The following is a 14,082-nucleotide window of genomic DNA, read 5'->3' as shown; positions in this document are numbered from 1 at the left end:
TGTCTAGCAAGACTCTATCTGATGCATCGAGTCAGAGCTGTCACCTGAACAGAAAAATGTTTCGCTCTATTGTGCTGGTAATGTCAGGAAGATCTTAAAATGCATCTACCGTACGAAGAGACACATTAGTCAGAGGATGGTGGTGAAAACGTAAATGTAAATCCCCTCCTTAATGGCTTCGTCGTTCATAACGAGTGCATCAAGCTTAGATGTAAAGATCTCTATAAAGATGGAGTATAGGGTTTCAGTGCACAGCTGCTGAATGAAGGCGACACAACTGTGATTCATGCAGGGAAATAACATTTGAAAACACAGTTTCGCACAATAGGATTGTTTGCATCCCAGGTCTTGCCTGGAGGTCAGTTGTCCTATTACATGACAACAATTAGGTTCGCCGCAATATCCTCATCAACCACAATCGCAGCCCCCTCCCCCCTTGGGGTAAGTTTCCAAATAACAACCCACTTAGCCCCCCTCTAAGTCTCTGCATTACCTTGGGTAATTGAAGCCAGTGTGGGTCCAGCGAGCACATAAAAAAAAATGAAACAGGGGTGTAAGGAGTCACTGTAATTGCTGACTGGATTGAAATATTTCACATCAGAATGAACATTATTGCCCCAAAACTGCTGTGTTTTTTGTTTTTGTTTTTTTGCCAATGAACTGAGGCGCTGAACAACATCTATTACACTGGGTTTGATATACAGTAGGCAGAGGCTAGCTTCTGCATCTTTTATTAAGGCAGAGCAGAAACAAAGGTCCAACACACACACACACACACATTGGTTGTACATTCATAAGCACCTACTACTGTATGCCTGCACCCGGAGCAACAGCGGCACCAACAATATGTTTTCACCGCTGACTCACACACTGCAGTGAATGCAAACTCCAACTCGTGAAGTGGTAACTTGGACACATCTGTATCATACTGTAACTTTGCAAAGGTTAAAGTATATATAGGATATACACACACGCACACATACTTGATAGTCCATCCTCTTCTTCTGCTTCTTGTTCTTTATTTTATCATTATTACCGTACCACCAAATTTATATTATTTAAAAAATGTATCTATCTACCTTTAATCCACCTTTATTTTGAAAAGGACTGTGAGAGAGAGTGTCGGTCTGTCCGTTCATCCATCCATCCATCTATTGAAACAGCTGTAGATGTAGATTTAGGCATTTACTAAACTATGCAATGTTGAAATTCTTGCATTTTACCGAGAGATTTTTCTCAATCAATCCCATTTACACCTGTGTCAGTCAAGGTATTGACAGCCTCTCTGTATAACACATTGCAGCCCCTCAACACTGTAAATTAAAGCCTCTCAAATCATCATGAATAAAAATGAAATAAAAAGGGCACATTTGAACCACTGTGACCATAAGATGTATTGCAGGGCTGTAAAACTGCATTAGTGTGAGAGTCGTCTGACTCTGGCTTCCTCACAAATGTCTAAAATGAGAGCCATTAACAGAAAGGAGCACAGGGGAGAACACTCAGTAACTTTGTAAAGATAATAAAATTCGACTAGAACAAACCCATAAAACCTCATATTGACTAAAGATTTAGGTTTTATGTGAGCTACAAACTGCTTATCTGCAGCGCTGTGATGCAGTGGGAGTATCAGCTGACACTGGAAACGACTCACTGTTATGAGGTGAGATGTCTTTTACCTCTGTAATCTCATCAAAAATAGACAAAAAAAAAAAAAAGTTTATCATTAAACATGTGTATTGAACGTCAATCTTCCAGGAGAAGAAGCAATGACAGAGCAGCATCTGTGTGTTACTGACTGGAAAAGAAATGTCTTTAATAAAGGCACAGGTGAAGTCAGAGAAGGTGGTAATGTGATGTAGTGTGTGTATTGAAATGCAGCAGTGGCTGAACGTAGGGCTGTACCACAGCACCCTCTGGAGGACAGAACAATAACAGCTGCGGAGAAAAACTATAAATGACGCCTTTACATTGAAGAGATTCAATTCACATAATTTCCATCAGACGATGCAGAGTATTTTCTTCTTGCTGCCCTCTCCACAAAAGGTACACCGTAAAAACATTGAGTCCAGTGCCATTCAAGAGTAATAAGCCTTCCTCCTTCTTTTATCCTGCTCTGCTCTCCTACAGATACCTGAAGCCTGACGAGAACAAAAAGTCAAAGCACAAGACTGCTGTGAAGAAGAAGACGCTCAATCCTGAGTTCAACGAGGTATAAACCACATCTACTGTGCTATTTTTCTTTTTACCTACTGTAACTTGATGGTTTGTCTTGATGCTTTTTACGCCGAGCAACCTCCATAACCCCGGGACATACAAAAAGCCATTCAGAGGCCTCGGCTGTCACATTGAACAGAAGCACATTTTTCTTACTTCATCACTGGGTGGATTTTTTTTTTTTTTGGTAGAACATGTCACTAAAGTCGTCCTCAGCTCAGTGTTTGTCACTGTAGATGCTGGTCAGGCGTTTTGCCGCGCTGAGCTGCATCTTCTTCTTTAAATGTTACAGCCTAGCTCACTGTTCAGCGAAAGGAGAAGCAACTTCAAACCAGTAAATATTGATTCCTTTCTAGATCAGATTTTTTAATGTAGGTTTTTTTTTTTTTGCATTATCTTTGAAAACTTGTCCAGTAGACTTCAGTGTTAACTGGCCATGGCCCTGTTGTGACCAGAATAACAAGATGTCACAGGCAAAACATGAGAAGTCAGGAATAACAAATATGGAGGCATCAGATCAAACTGCTCTATTTCTAAAAACCAAAAGGATTCACAAAGCAGAACCTTTGTTCCTAATGAGTCCCCAACAATCAATACCAGCACCTCAGACGAATTCACACCAAATGTTAAAGCTTGCAAGAGGTATGGAGGAGAGGTGCAAATCTAAGCTGGCCAGGCTTTTTAATAAAGTGATGCAGCTGTGGACTGGCAGGAACATCTGCTGCAGCAATAGGGGGAGTGGAGTGAAGACCGGGGTGGTGAGATGTTGATAGAAACTGCCTTAAAAACATCTGAGGACCTATGTTAGAATGAAGCTTAAGATGAAATGACATCTTTTTAGTTGATCTCTTGATGAAGTCTCTACTAAGATTGGTGTGGTTCTATATGAACACACATATTTCCACAGTTTAAACAGCTGGTTTTTTTTGTTCAATGTTTCTGTTTTCTGGCATTTCCGTCACCTGGGGAAAGGTTTCTCTTTCTTTAACACTGGAATCAAAACATGACGATAGTTGTGGGGTTGTCTCTCATGTTGCCATGCCAACATCCAACAGACCGCACCCATACAGTTCAGACTGAGGAGATGAGCTGAGTCTTTGTCTCTTATACCTGAAGGTTTTTGTTTTTATCCTTGATTGATGCTCTTCCCTTTGTGAATATTTGATGACTAGTACAAAATGAAAAACTCTGTGTAGATTTCCAGGAGCATTAAAGCTGCAGGCATCAATATCTCACCTTTAACAATGGGAGGAGATTACCACATGTGATGTGCCGCTCAATGTGACAAACCCACCTAACTGCTGGATGATAAAATGCTAAAATTATCACTAACTATACAGAGTGTTTTAGCATCTTTTAGTTTCCAGAGCAGCTGAGCTTCAGAGCCAAACAACTACTTGAAAACAAAAATGATTGATTGTAAATATGTTGGAACAAGAAATGCACTGCCAGACTCCTCTTAGGACCCAGCCATGTTTTGCAGAGAGGATGCCAAACATGTTTTCAATGCTGTTCAGGCCCCTCGGTGCCTCATGGCACAGGGCAGCTTGGCTCGGAAGTGTCCGCCTGTATACGAGGGGATGGGCCCGGCCAAACGCTCACGCAGGCCAGCGGTTTGACATTTCCTCTGACATTTTTTGCACCCGTATTCCTCTGTCACCTCTTGGCCTTTCTGCCAGAGATGAGCAGCAGGGGGGCTTCCTCCATATCAAAGCATTGATTTCATTAAGGTGGAGCAGCAACCCTGATTGAACCTCAAATTGAAATGCAGAATAAATGCTTCCACTCTGCACACTGCAAATTGATGTAAAAAAAAAAAAAATGCTTGTTTGATTGCTTTATTGATCACACTGCCATTCTGCTAATGTACCCTGGATTGTGATTCACATTTCATTTCCAATCTTACTGTACTTCTGCCACAGGTAGTGAACTGAACGAGTCTGTGCGACGGTCCTGATCCTGATCTCAGAGAATGGGGAAACGCAGCAGTCATTAGCCTGCATGTTATTTTAGGCACCAACAAAAAAAATTAAAACTCAATGAGGCGCTGAGAATTATGTGAATCAATTACACTGGGAAATAAAACAAATGTCAGTTGCATTCAGGGTTGTAATGATGATTGTGTGGCAAACCCAAAAACCGTGCAGAGGGGTGTTTTGTTGTGAAAGTGCTGAACCAGAATCAGACTCATAATTCAACACGTTCAAGACCTTTAAACCTACAACAACTCCTTCCACCGTGGTGATCCGAAAAGATGAGATGTGTAATTGTAATTGTATGTGATCATACTGGAGAGAGGCACAACTGGAGCTCACATTTTCTACTGTTTCTCTTCTCTGTAGGAGTTCTGTTACGACATTAAATATGCAGACCTCACCAAAAAGACCTTGGAGGTGACTGTGTGGGACTATGACATCGGGAAGTCCAACGACTTCATAGGTAAGCACCTTTAAAAGAGAGAGCAGACACAGCAGTCAGGAGACAGACAGAATATATATACACCGGTGTATATATATGTATATGTATATGTATATGTGTGTGTATATATATATATATATATATATATATATATAAATTCTGAATCAATGCAACAGAAGTGAGAGATAAAAGAGGATTAAAAAGTATCACTGATGTTCCTTTTTCAGACGACATCATTATTCATTCAAAACACACCCTTACTTCATTACTCTATTTAATATCATATTAACTGACCTGTTGTCAGTGAGTAATACATTCATAAATCATTAAATGAATACATGCATTAAAACTGCTCTTTGGCTGCTGTTTAGTCTCTGTTGATACAACAGTCTCACCTGAGCTGATCTGAACACAAGTTCTTGCTCAGTGTTATGTTTTCTATTCTGAGCACATTTAAATCTCCTCATAAGCTCATCAATAATGTGTTTAATAATGATTATATTTTCATACTTGTTGATTGATTCAGCATTTGTAAATCGAGGCTTAATTACACAAACAAGGTTTAACTTTTTAAAAGAAACGTTTTTAAATCATAGTTTAAGTTGAAATTCAGCTGCACCACACCAAATAAAAATGGATGAAGATTCAACTCACTTAAAGGGATAGTTCAACATTTTGGCAAATTGGCCCATGGCCATAATCCCTATAGTTTTAGGAGTAGATTTGTTAGCTTTAATTGTCGGTGCAAGCTATTTTTAGAACGGTGGAGCAGAGCCACAAGCTGCTCAGAACTACGCTAGGCTAATGGGATTTCTTGGTTTTCCTCATCAAACTCATCAAATACACAATCCAACAACTCCAAAACGCTGTTGTGCACATTCACCACGCTATGAGATGAAAACGGAACCTTACGAGACGGAGTCGTTTTTGAGGCAAATTCGTACAAAACTGCCGATGCACGTTTCCGTCGGGGGCAGTTTTTCAGCAAGCAGTCTCTGCATTTTGCCTCGAAAACAACTCTGTCTCGTAACGTTCTGTGATTATCTCATAGCGTGGTGAATGTGCAGGTCACAACTTGTGTTTTGGAGTTGTTGGATTTTGTATTTGATGAGTTTGATGAGAGAAACCAAGAAATCCCATTAGCCTCCATGGAGTTAGCTGAGCAGCTGGCGGCTCTGCTCCACCGTTCTAAAAATAGCTTGCACCAACAATTAAAGGTAACGAACCTACTCCTAAAACTATAGGGATTATGGCAATGGGCCAATTTGTTGAACTATCCCTTTAAATTATTACTTTAAACCAAAATTAGATTAGATTTAATCTTCTTTTGTTTTACTATAAATAAAGCAGAGAGCTCTCTAATGTGCCATTTGTAATTGGATTCTTGTTTTCAGCAGTTTTCAGATATTACAGTGATTTTCTGAAATGACACAGTAAAAACCTCCTACGTGCTCACGTGCCGGTCTTTCTTTCAGGTGGTGTGTCTCTGGGTATCAATGCAAACGGAGAGAGGCTCAAACACTGGTTTGACTGCCTCAAAAACAAGGACAAGAAAATTGAGCGCTGGCACACGTTGACCAATGAATTACCCGGCTCTTTGAATGACTGAAAAGCCTCATCCTGTCCTGTCTCATTCCTCCCTGGCTGCACCAGATAGGACTCCTACCTTCATATTCCTGACTCCTCCCACTCGGCTCTTCATCTTCTTCTTCTCCTCCTGAAGTTTTTCCTCACCTTGGCCACAGCGACCTGTGACTCTTCTCTTCGGGAATCTGTTTCCTCTCAACAGGGCTCAACTAAAAAAAAGATCCAAACCTTTTTGCTTGTGTTCAGCCATCAGTCACACCCCCGCATATACGACAGGATTTTTCACAGCTGCACATTTGTTTTTCTTTAAAGAGAAATTCAATCAAATGTGAATTTTTGAGCTTTACAATGAAGTAAAGATAAAAGAAGCAAATGCTATCCATTTAATTAGAGCCTAAATAATTTATCAATTAGGTCTTAAAAAAAACAGAGGATCTAACAATGAATGTAGCAGCATTTCGTACCTCTGGAGTTTGAACAGTTATCACTCTCTCTAGACATCTCCCCACTTTCAGTCTGTTTGAAGTTAATATTAAGTGCCGTAGAGGAGCAGCTGGGTAAGTGAATTGAACACTTATTTTAATGATGTTGCACTTTTATCATGGCTGTAAAGCTGCTGCATACTCACTCATCGTGTTGGTAGGCTCCCACGGCAACAAGAAGTTTCTTCAGGAAAATCTCAAAGCATTTATCCTTCAGTTTCACTCACTTGTCTGGGTATGAATAAAGTCATAGGAACACAGAACTCCCTTAAAACAATTATTATTGATTAAGGCCACAAAATTCTTCAGACCTCCAGCAGCTGCACCTGTAATCACTCCTGTCCACCTAAAGCAAAGGCAACAATGACAATATACTGTAATGTCCAAACTAAATGTAATCATGGTGGTGATGTGGGATCAGATTGTATCAAACAGAATGTACAGTTGCTCTCACTCTGTGTATTTCCAATGTAATTTTGAAGGATCTGACCACCTCCAAGGGTAAAAGTGTTAAAGCTCTTTCTGAGTCTCCACAGCGGTCATAGCTTCCTCCTGGTTGCATCACACTACCTCCCCCGGTCCATCTCCTACAACAACTCAAACTGTGTCTTCTCCGTTTGTAGCCTTGACACCGTGAATCGTACAGATGCGTAGAACTTCTGCATGAATCGGCTCCATGAAAACGCCACACTGAGAGTTCGCCTTGTGTCGTCACCACAAAGGAGGCGACTACGTTTACAGTTTTACTTTCACTGTGACAGAGAGAAATTATCCTTTTGCAGAGGAGGTGTCATCACATGAGCCCCCAGATACAGTGAAGCCTTTAGGTGATACAGGCATTTTGTTTTAAGTGAACCGAGGCCTTCAGTCCTTTGGCACCGTTAGGCTGTCGCAAAGACACCAAACAACCACAAAATGGCATTATGGGTATGAGGTGTTACTCGACATAAGAACTGATGACTACAGGACCACGCGTCACCACCAGTTTCTGACCAATAAGCAAATTTTACCTAAACTCCTCAAGGCGACACACAACAACTCGTCACGACCTTGCGAACATCAAATCCCTGTGTGTCTCTGTGCAGACAAACTAACATTAACTCTCCTATTCGATCATATACTGATTTTTCAGTGTAACTCCTGAACCACAGAGCTGCCTGGTATGGTAACACCTGACATCAAGTGCTAGAGTGCAAAAAACACTGGAAAACAAACCCACATATGCATTTTGAAGTTCAAGTCAAATTTGGATGAATCAAGGCCACAGTATTGTATTCAATCGGCCGGCTGCCTGTCTGTGGTCACAAGTGATTTTTACACATTTTATGACAGGAAATGGAAATGAAAATGTTGTAATGTCCATGCAGGTTGATTTTACAAAGGACCAGTGATGTCACAAGAAAAGTAATAAATAATTTCCTTAAATTGATGTTGTAAGGCAGAAAAAAGAGGAATTGTAATGTAAAATTCATAAAATGTAAGATTAGAGTTTAATCTAATCAGCATCTGTAAATACACTGATTCATTTATTGACAAGTAAGGAATTTGAAAGACTAACCGATAGAGTTTTTTAAATGGGAACACAGTACATTTCTTGATCATTTCAATTTACTTTCTCTGGCTTCTTTTTCTTTTCCTTTTAGCTAAACAGTTCCTAATTTTTTTTAGTTTCTGTGACATTTCAGTGCTTTTAAAACCTGATATAACTGGTTAGATCTCCAACCACTCAGAGAGCTTGTTACATCCCATGGCCAATCGGGATGATTTAGCCTGGTTTTATCAGTTCTGAGTGCCACAGTGAGATTAAAAGGAGAAGCCAAATAAATAAGCTAATGAATCAGTAAATAGGGGAAAAGCAGCAGGAAACTGAGGAGGATATCTAGTTATTATCCCCATTTTTAAATTTTCTTTTCAAATAGTTTTTCAAAGTAAATGAATGTAATTTTTGTAAATCTGATTTTAAATCTAGGTATTCATTGATGCATTAATACTTGATTTATAAATTCATATTGCAAGTTCTATTAAAATATCAATATAAGTAAACACTTTTTTTTACTTTTGCAGTGACATCTCTGGGCCTCCATAGTTCACAGGGCACCACCGAGTCAAATGCGAAAAGACAGCGAGTGCAGTAAAAGCCTGATCCCGTAACAGCCTCTGTGAGCCTGTGTTTATTCAGCAGCTGAAAAGGGGTTTATGGATGTAAAAGCAGATCTGCATACACGCCTGGAAATTCATGTGATCTGTGGATAATTTCAGCAGTGAGGGGGAAATGTGGAGACAGCAACAGGAAGTTCAGTAGGTGGCCTGCCTGGTGAAAAACCACTTGTCAAACCACAATACCACAGGATTGGGCAGCTCTGTGGTGTGTGTGAGTGTGTGTGCGTGTGTGTGCGCAGCTTATTGTTTACACTACAGAAAATGAGTTTCCACAAAAAGAAAAAAAAACCTCAGCAGGCAGTGTTTTCAGCTATAACGTACTGTAGATGGAAATGCACCTGCTGTAAGTCAAAAGGGCAAAATTTTAAAAGCAGAAAGTTTACGTCAAATATACACACAAAATAAAAAAAATAAAAAATACTACTACTAATAAAAGCATGTATTGTTTACAACAACAGCCTGTTCTTGCTGGAGTTCAAGTTTGCTGCTGAAAGGGCAAAAGCAGGCCCTCGTTGGAGTCGCTGCGGTCGTTCACTCGTGCATTGATGCAAGCTTCGCTGAGAAGGGCCGAGGTGAGAGGGCCAGAGTTTTTAATATACTAGACATGTGCGTATATTGTTATACGTCCTTTTCTTTTTGTTTGGTTTTTTGTAAGCAGCTCCTAAGTAAATGTATGAAACAGAATGTACAAGTTTAACCCCTTGAACTCCACTCCAGTGAATCCTCTGAGTCGTCCGTGTTGTCGATATTGTTCATATATCCAATCTACACACACGTTTTGGAATAGAGTTGGTTGAACTCACAGCCCAGGAGTGAACTACTACTCAAGTCAGACACTGAAATGTTCATTTTAGTCTGTTGAAATATCTCTGTTATTTTATTTAAATGTTTTACGTTAAGGTTTATAAACCTCAGTCCTGATACACCTCGACAAACTGTTGAATCGCCCTCATGGACCTGTAGGCTGAGATGCATGTCATGTATTTGTGGTTTTATGAGTTCGATTCTGCGGTGTAACCTTTTCCGCATGCCCCCGCCCTTCACACACATACAAATACTCACCTTTCTCCTCGGTCTCCACCGTGCACTGACTGGTAACGCAGAAACGCCACAGAAGTCAGTCCAAGCGTAATTGTTCAGGATTCCTGTCAGGCACTGTCTCTGAGAGGCCAGGCATGCTTGTTTAAATTAGCACACAATTTAATCTCTCATTTAACCCCTGAATGTCTATTTTTTTATATCACTACCTTCTTTCGCCGTAGTTTTATTATTGATGTGTTATTTCTTCCTTCTCAACACCACAGTCCATTCACTTTGACTTTGGTAGCTGATATCACACCTTCAGAGCTTGGTAATGGGATGTTAAATGCATCATATCAGGCCTCACATCTTAGTTTTCTTTACATGTTAACAGCCTCTTCAGCCACATTGATCTGCACGGCACAAAGTGGCTGTGAAACCTTGTTGGCATCTCAATAAACTCCTTGACACGACAGTGATCCCTCTCTCTCTCTCTCTCTCTCTCTCTCTCTCTCTCTCTCTCTCTCTCTCTCTCTCTCTCTCTCTCTCTCTAACTGATGAATATGTAACGAAAACAACCAACGTGTGATTTTGGTTTTGTAATATGTCTGCCTTTGTATGCAAGCTCAATATTATGGGGAAAAAACAAAAACAAATCTGCATGCATATGTTCTTGGTTTTGTCATGAGATGACTTTGCCTAATGTTTGATACTGTTTTCTGTATTTAAGAGAAAAAAACAAAATACACGACTGTGGATGCTCTAAGATTACGCTATAAGTCGGTCTTTCTTCTGGACAACATTTTGTACCTTTGAACACTATTGCATTGCCTGTTTGGCTGCTGTATTGACTATCTGGACGCGTGACTTGATGTGAATTAAACTCTCTCCTTTGTTGTTTTGTTTCCTTTTTAACACTCAGGCACTTGTTTGCATTATTCTGGTTTGTTGAATGTATGACTATAAATGATTGTCCCAAATTATATTTTAGTCCTATGCCAAATTGACAGCTATCTGTGCCTTTCTTACTTTCATGTCTGCATTTTTTGCACCACACACCACATACTAAAAAAGCACGCAGCCATAGGAAACACATACTGTAAGGTGAGATTTATGACCAAACTACATTTGCTAATTTGACAGCACCAATGCCTGATGATATTGTGCACTGTTTGAGTTGCCTGTGACTAGTACGGTGGCTCTAAGGGCTCAAAACACTACAACTTCATAAAACCCATGCAAATATACAAACATTCCGCATATTCAGTTCCAAACGGACTCAAGTGTGGCGAGTGGAGGTGTGGACCATGAAGGCGTAACCCTATCTGCAGTGACCCGAAGTGATGAACCTGCTGGGTTAGTGAATCTCTTCATCTTACACTTTAATCAGATATCATGTATTTTATAATCTTTTCTTCTGCTACCATCGTTTTTGCTTAAATCTGTGTCGTTCCTTACAGTAAGTGGCAGTGGATTGATTGAGCTCTCTGGGCCACCGTAGGTTCAGCATTGTCACTTGTTGAAGTCTCATTTGTCTTTCCCCACTGTCCTAATTAATGCTAATGAGAGATGTAGTGTAAGGTTACAGCAACACAGATCAGATAATTAGTGTAGTTAAAGTTCTGCAGTGTGTGTGTGTGTGTGTGTGTGTGTGTGTAGGACAGGGTCCATGGAAACAGCAGGTGGTGCCTGTCTAATCAGTGATAAAGGTGTTCTGTATTTTGACTGGGAAGCAACAGGAAGCGACATCACTGCTGTGTTTTCTGCTGCTGCACAGGCAGGGTGGTCACGCACCACCAAGATGGATCCATCCAATTTTTTTAATCATGTGAGACCAGACAACTCATAATACATTTCTCATTGCCTACAGAGAGCTGAACCTTCATGGGAGGCAACATGTGTAGCAGGTAAACTTCACCATGGGAACTGTATTATTTGGGGGGCACATGTTAACATTTAACATTTTAGCCTGTTTGGTGGCTTTAGAGGAGAAGTTAAAAGATCCCTGAAATTGTTTCAGGTCATCCTGAGGGGAATCCATCCAACAGATGATCAGACAATTTAATTATCAGCTTCATGTGGTGGCAAATGATTAATTGCCTTTGACATCTGTTCCAAATTATGTGCCAATGTATCTGTTAGATATCAATATGTGAGAGGAAAAGTCATCAAAGTCAGCTGGGTTCATCCTCTGGGCACCATGATTGTCTGAGTAAAATTTCATCGAAATCCATAGTTGTTGAGCAATGTCATGTTCTTTTTTTTAGAAGCATTGTAAAGTAAAACTTGCATATGGGGGCCCATGAAAAAACAAATGTAGTAGGCTACAAGAGTAAGATAAATGGATGAAGCTTCACAGCCAATGTATTCTACATTAAACATGAAGTAAACAAAGGCGTCGGTGCGGTCGACCCGCAAGTGAAGCCCCATGTTTGCAGCAAACTCAACGTAATCTGTAAAATTGGATTTCCATTTAAAGAGCTGGCAATCTGAAGATAATTAATCTTTATTTCCGAACCACTGCTTTAACACTGACTGTACAAAATGAAGCATGGAAAGAAGTAAAAGCTCTGAAGCTACTGCAGCAATTAATGTTACATTACACAGATGTGCTCCTTTAGCTCAAGCTCCATCATAGCATTGTTCCTGTTCAGACTCAGGCTATATTGGTCTTCAAGCAGTCAGGCCTTCTTTTAAAAGCAGTATTTTTATAATCCAAAAGGATACAGATCTCTCTCTCTCTCTCTCTCTCTTATTTATTTATTTTGCCTTTAGCCAGGTTCACTCTTGCAGAAAATACTGAGGCTGCACAGCCCTGATTCAGATGCAGGGAACAAAGGAAAATCAATTAGCTGTGTGACTGCCTGTGTCTTTGTGCCCTTGTCCCCAAATGCAGCTCATTATCGCCAATCGGTGAAGGAGTCTGAACTCTGCCAGCAACAATCAGGTAAAAAATGTTCCCAGGTGGCCAGAGACCATTGAAACAGTTACCTTTAGCTAATCACACACCTCACATCAGCACAACCATTCTTGAAATTGATTAGTTAATTTTTTTTTTCAATTGATGTTTCACCACATGAACAATAAATCAAAGGTGGTAGCTGACTTACTGTATCAGATGCTTCAGTGATTAAGTTTGAGTGACCATCGCACCGTTGCAAAAACTAAATAGCCAATGGGAATGGATAAAATAATGGATTCCTATACTGTGGTAAAGAACACTTAAAGAAAAAATGTATTTTGTTTTTAATCCGGGACACCTCTGATCAATAAATACTATAAAGTATAATAATACACCTAAATTATGTTACATTTTGCAGATGTTGATTCCAAAAATTGAAATGAATCCCTTTTTTTTTTTTAAAACATAACTTGTTTTTGTATAATCAAGACTTTGAGTCACTATTCAAGAAGAAATTTGATTGGTTCATTAAAATATTTTGCCCGTTAGAGACAGTAATTAACCAACTCACTTTCATCAGTTAGGGATTATGCTTTTTCAAATCCGACCAAGAATACAGATGTCTAGGTACTCCCAGGGATCTTTTTGTGGATTTTCTTTCCAAAAAATGTGTTTATGTAGGCTACTTGTTGATTATCTTTATTACATCTTAATGTCATACTTACTTAAAAGGAAAATTAGACCTAAGACAAAATTTATCCGTACAACCTTTGTTCTTCCAGCTTTTCATCACTTTTATTTTAGGACCTGACAGAGATTCAGCCCACTTCAGCCACATTAGATAGATACTTTTTTTTTTTGGTTTGCTGTATATACGGAACCAAAAAGGGGTTAGGGCTATTTCCCGTCAGCAGTATCTGTTTCAAAATGAAGGATGAGCAGCTCTGGTGGCTGAACTCTGACGACTCCGCCTCCACACGCGTAAGGTTCTCGAAATGAAACATGTAATAAGTTCATTTTCTGGACAATCATCTCGCAGGTTGTGAGTGAAACGTTTCTGCTTTGACGAGGATCTATGACTAATCGACACCAGCAGGGCGTTCTGTGCGTTAGTGAATGACCATGGCAGCAGATGATCTGGTGAGTTCTGCTATGAAAAAAAAAGCACTGAATCAGGTGTGACTATGACAACCACAGAAACTGCACTCTGCCCATGTATAGGCTATATCCTAGTCTTTTTTCTCTTTACACAAGTTGTCGTTCACATCAGTAAAACTATAACCCGATGAAGGTCAT

General features: G+C 39.9%; 1 protein-coding gene across 2 annotated transcripts in view; it reads left to right on the top strand.

The window, feature by feature from the left end:
- The window catches only part of doc2b (double C2-like domains, beta), a 112,943-nt gene extending 103,806 nt beyond the window's left edge, over positions 1–9,137 (top strand). Inside the window, exons 7-9 of one of the 2 annotated variants that reach the window (XM_085798287.1) lie at positions 2,131–2,212; positions 4,560–4,656; positions 6,111–9,137. In XM_085798287.1, the coding sequence (XP_085654413.1) occupies positions 2,131–2,212; positions 4,560–4,656; positions 6,111–6,244 (313 nt within the window). In that variant the 3' untranslated portion in view covers positions 6,245–9,137. The remainder of the gene's footprint in view (positions 1–2,130; positions 2,213–4,559; positions 4,657–6,110) is intronic. The other variant, XM_085798286.1, reaches the window with a different exon arrangement.
- Positions 9,138–14,082: the final 4,945 nt, after the last annotated feature.

Source organism: Trachurus japonicus, chromosome 14 (genome assembly GCF_045865225.1).
Source record: "Trachurus japonicus isolate A0001 chromosome 14, Traja_1.0".
NCBI lineage: Eukaryota > Metazoa > Chordata > Actinopteri > Carangiformes > Carangidae > Trachurus > Trachurus japonicus.
Note: the sequence above shows the minus strand (reverse complement) of the source record. Positions and strands in the feature narration are given on the sequence as shown.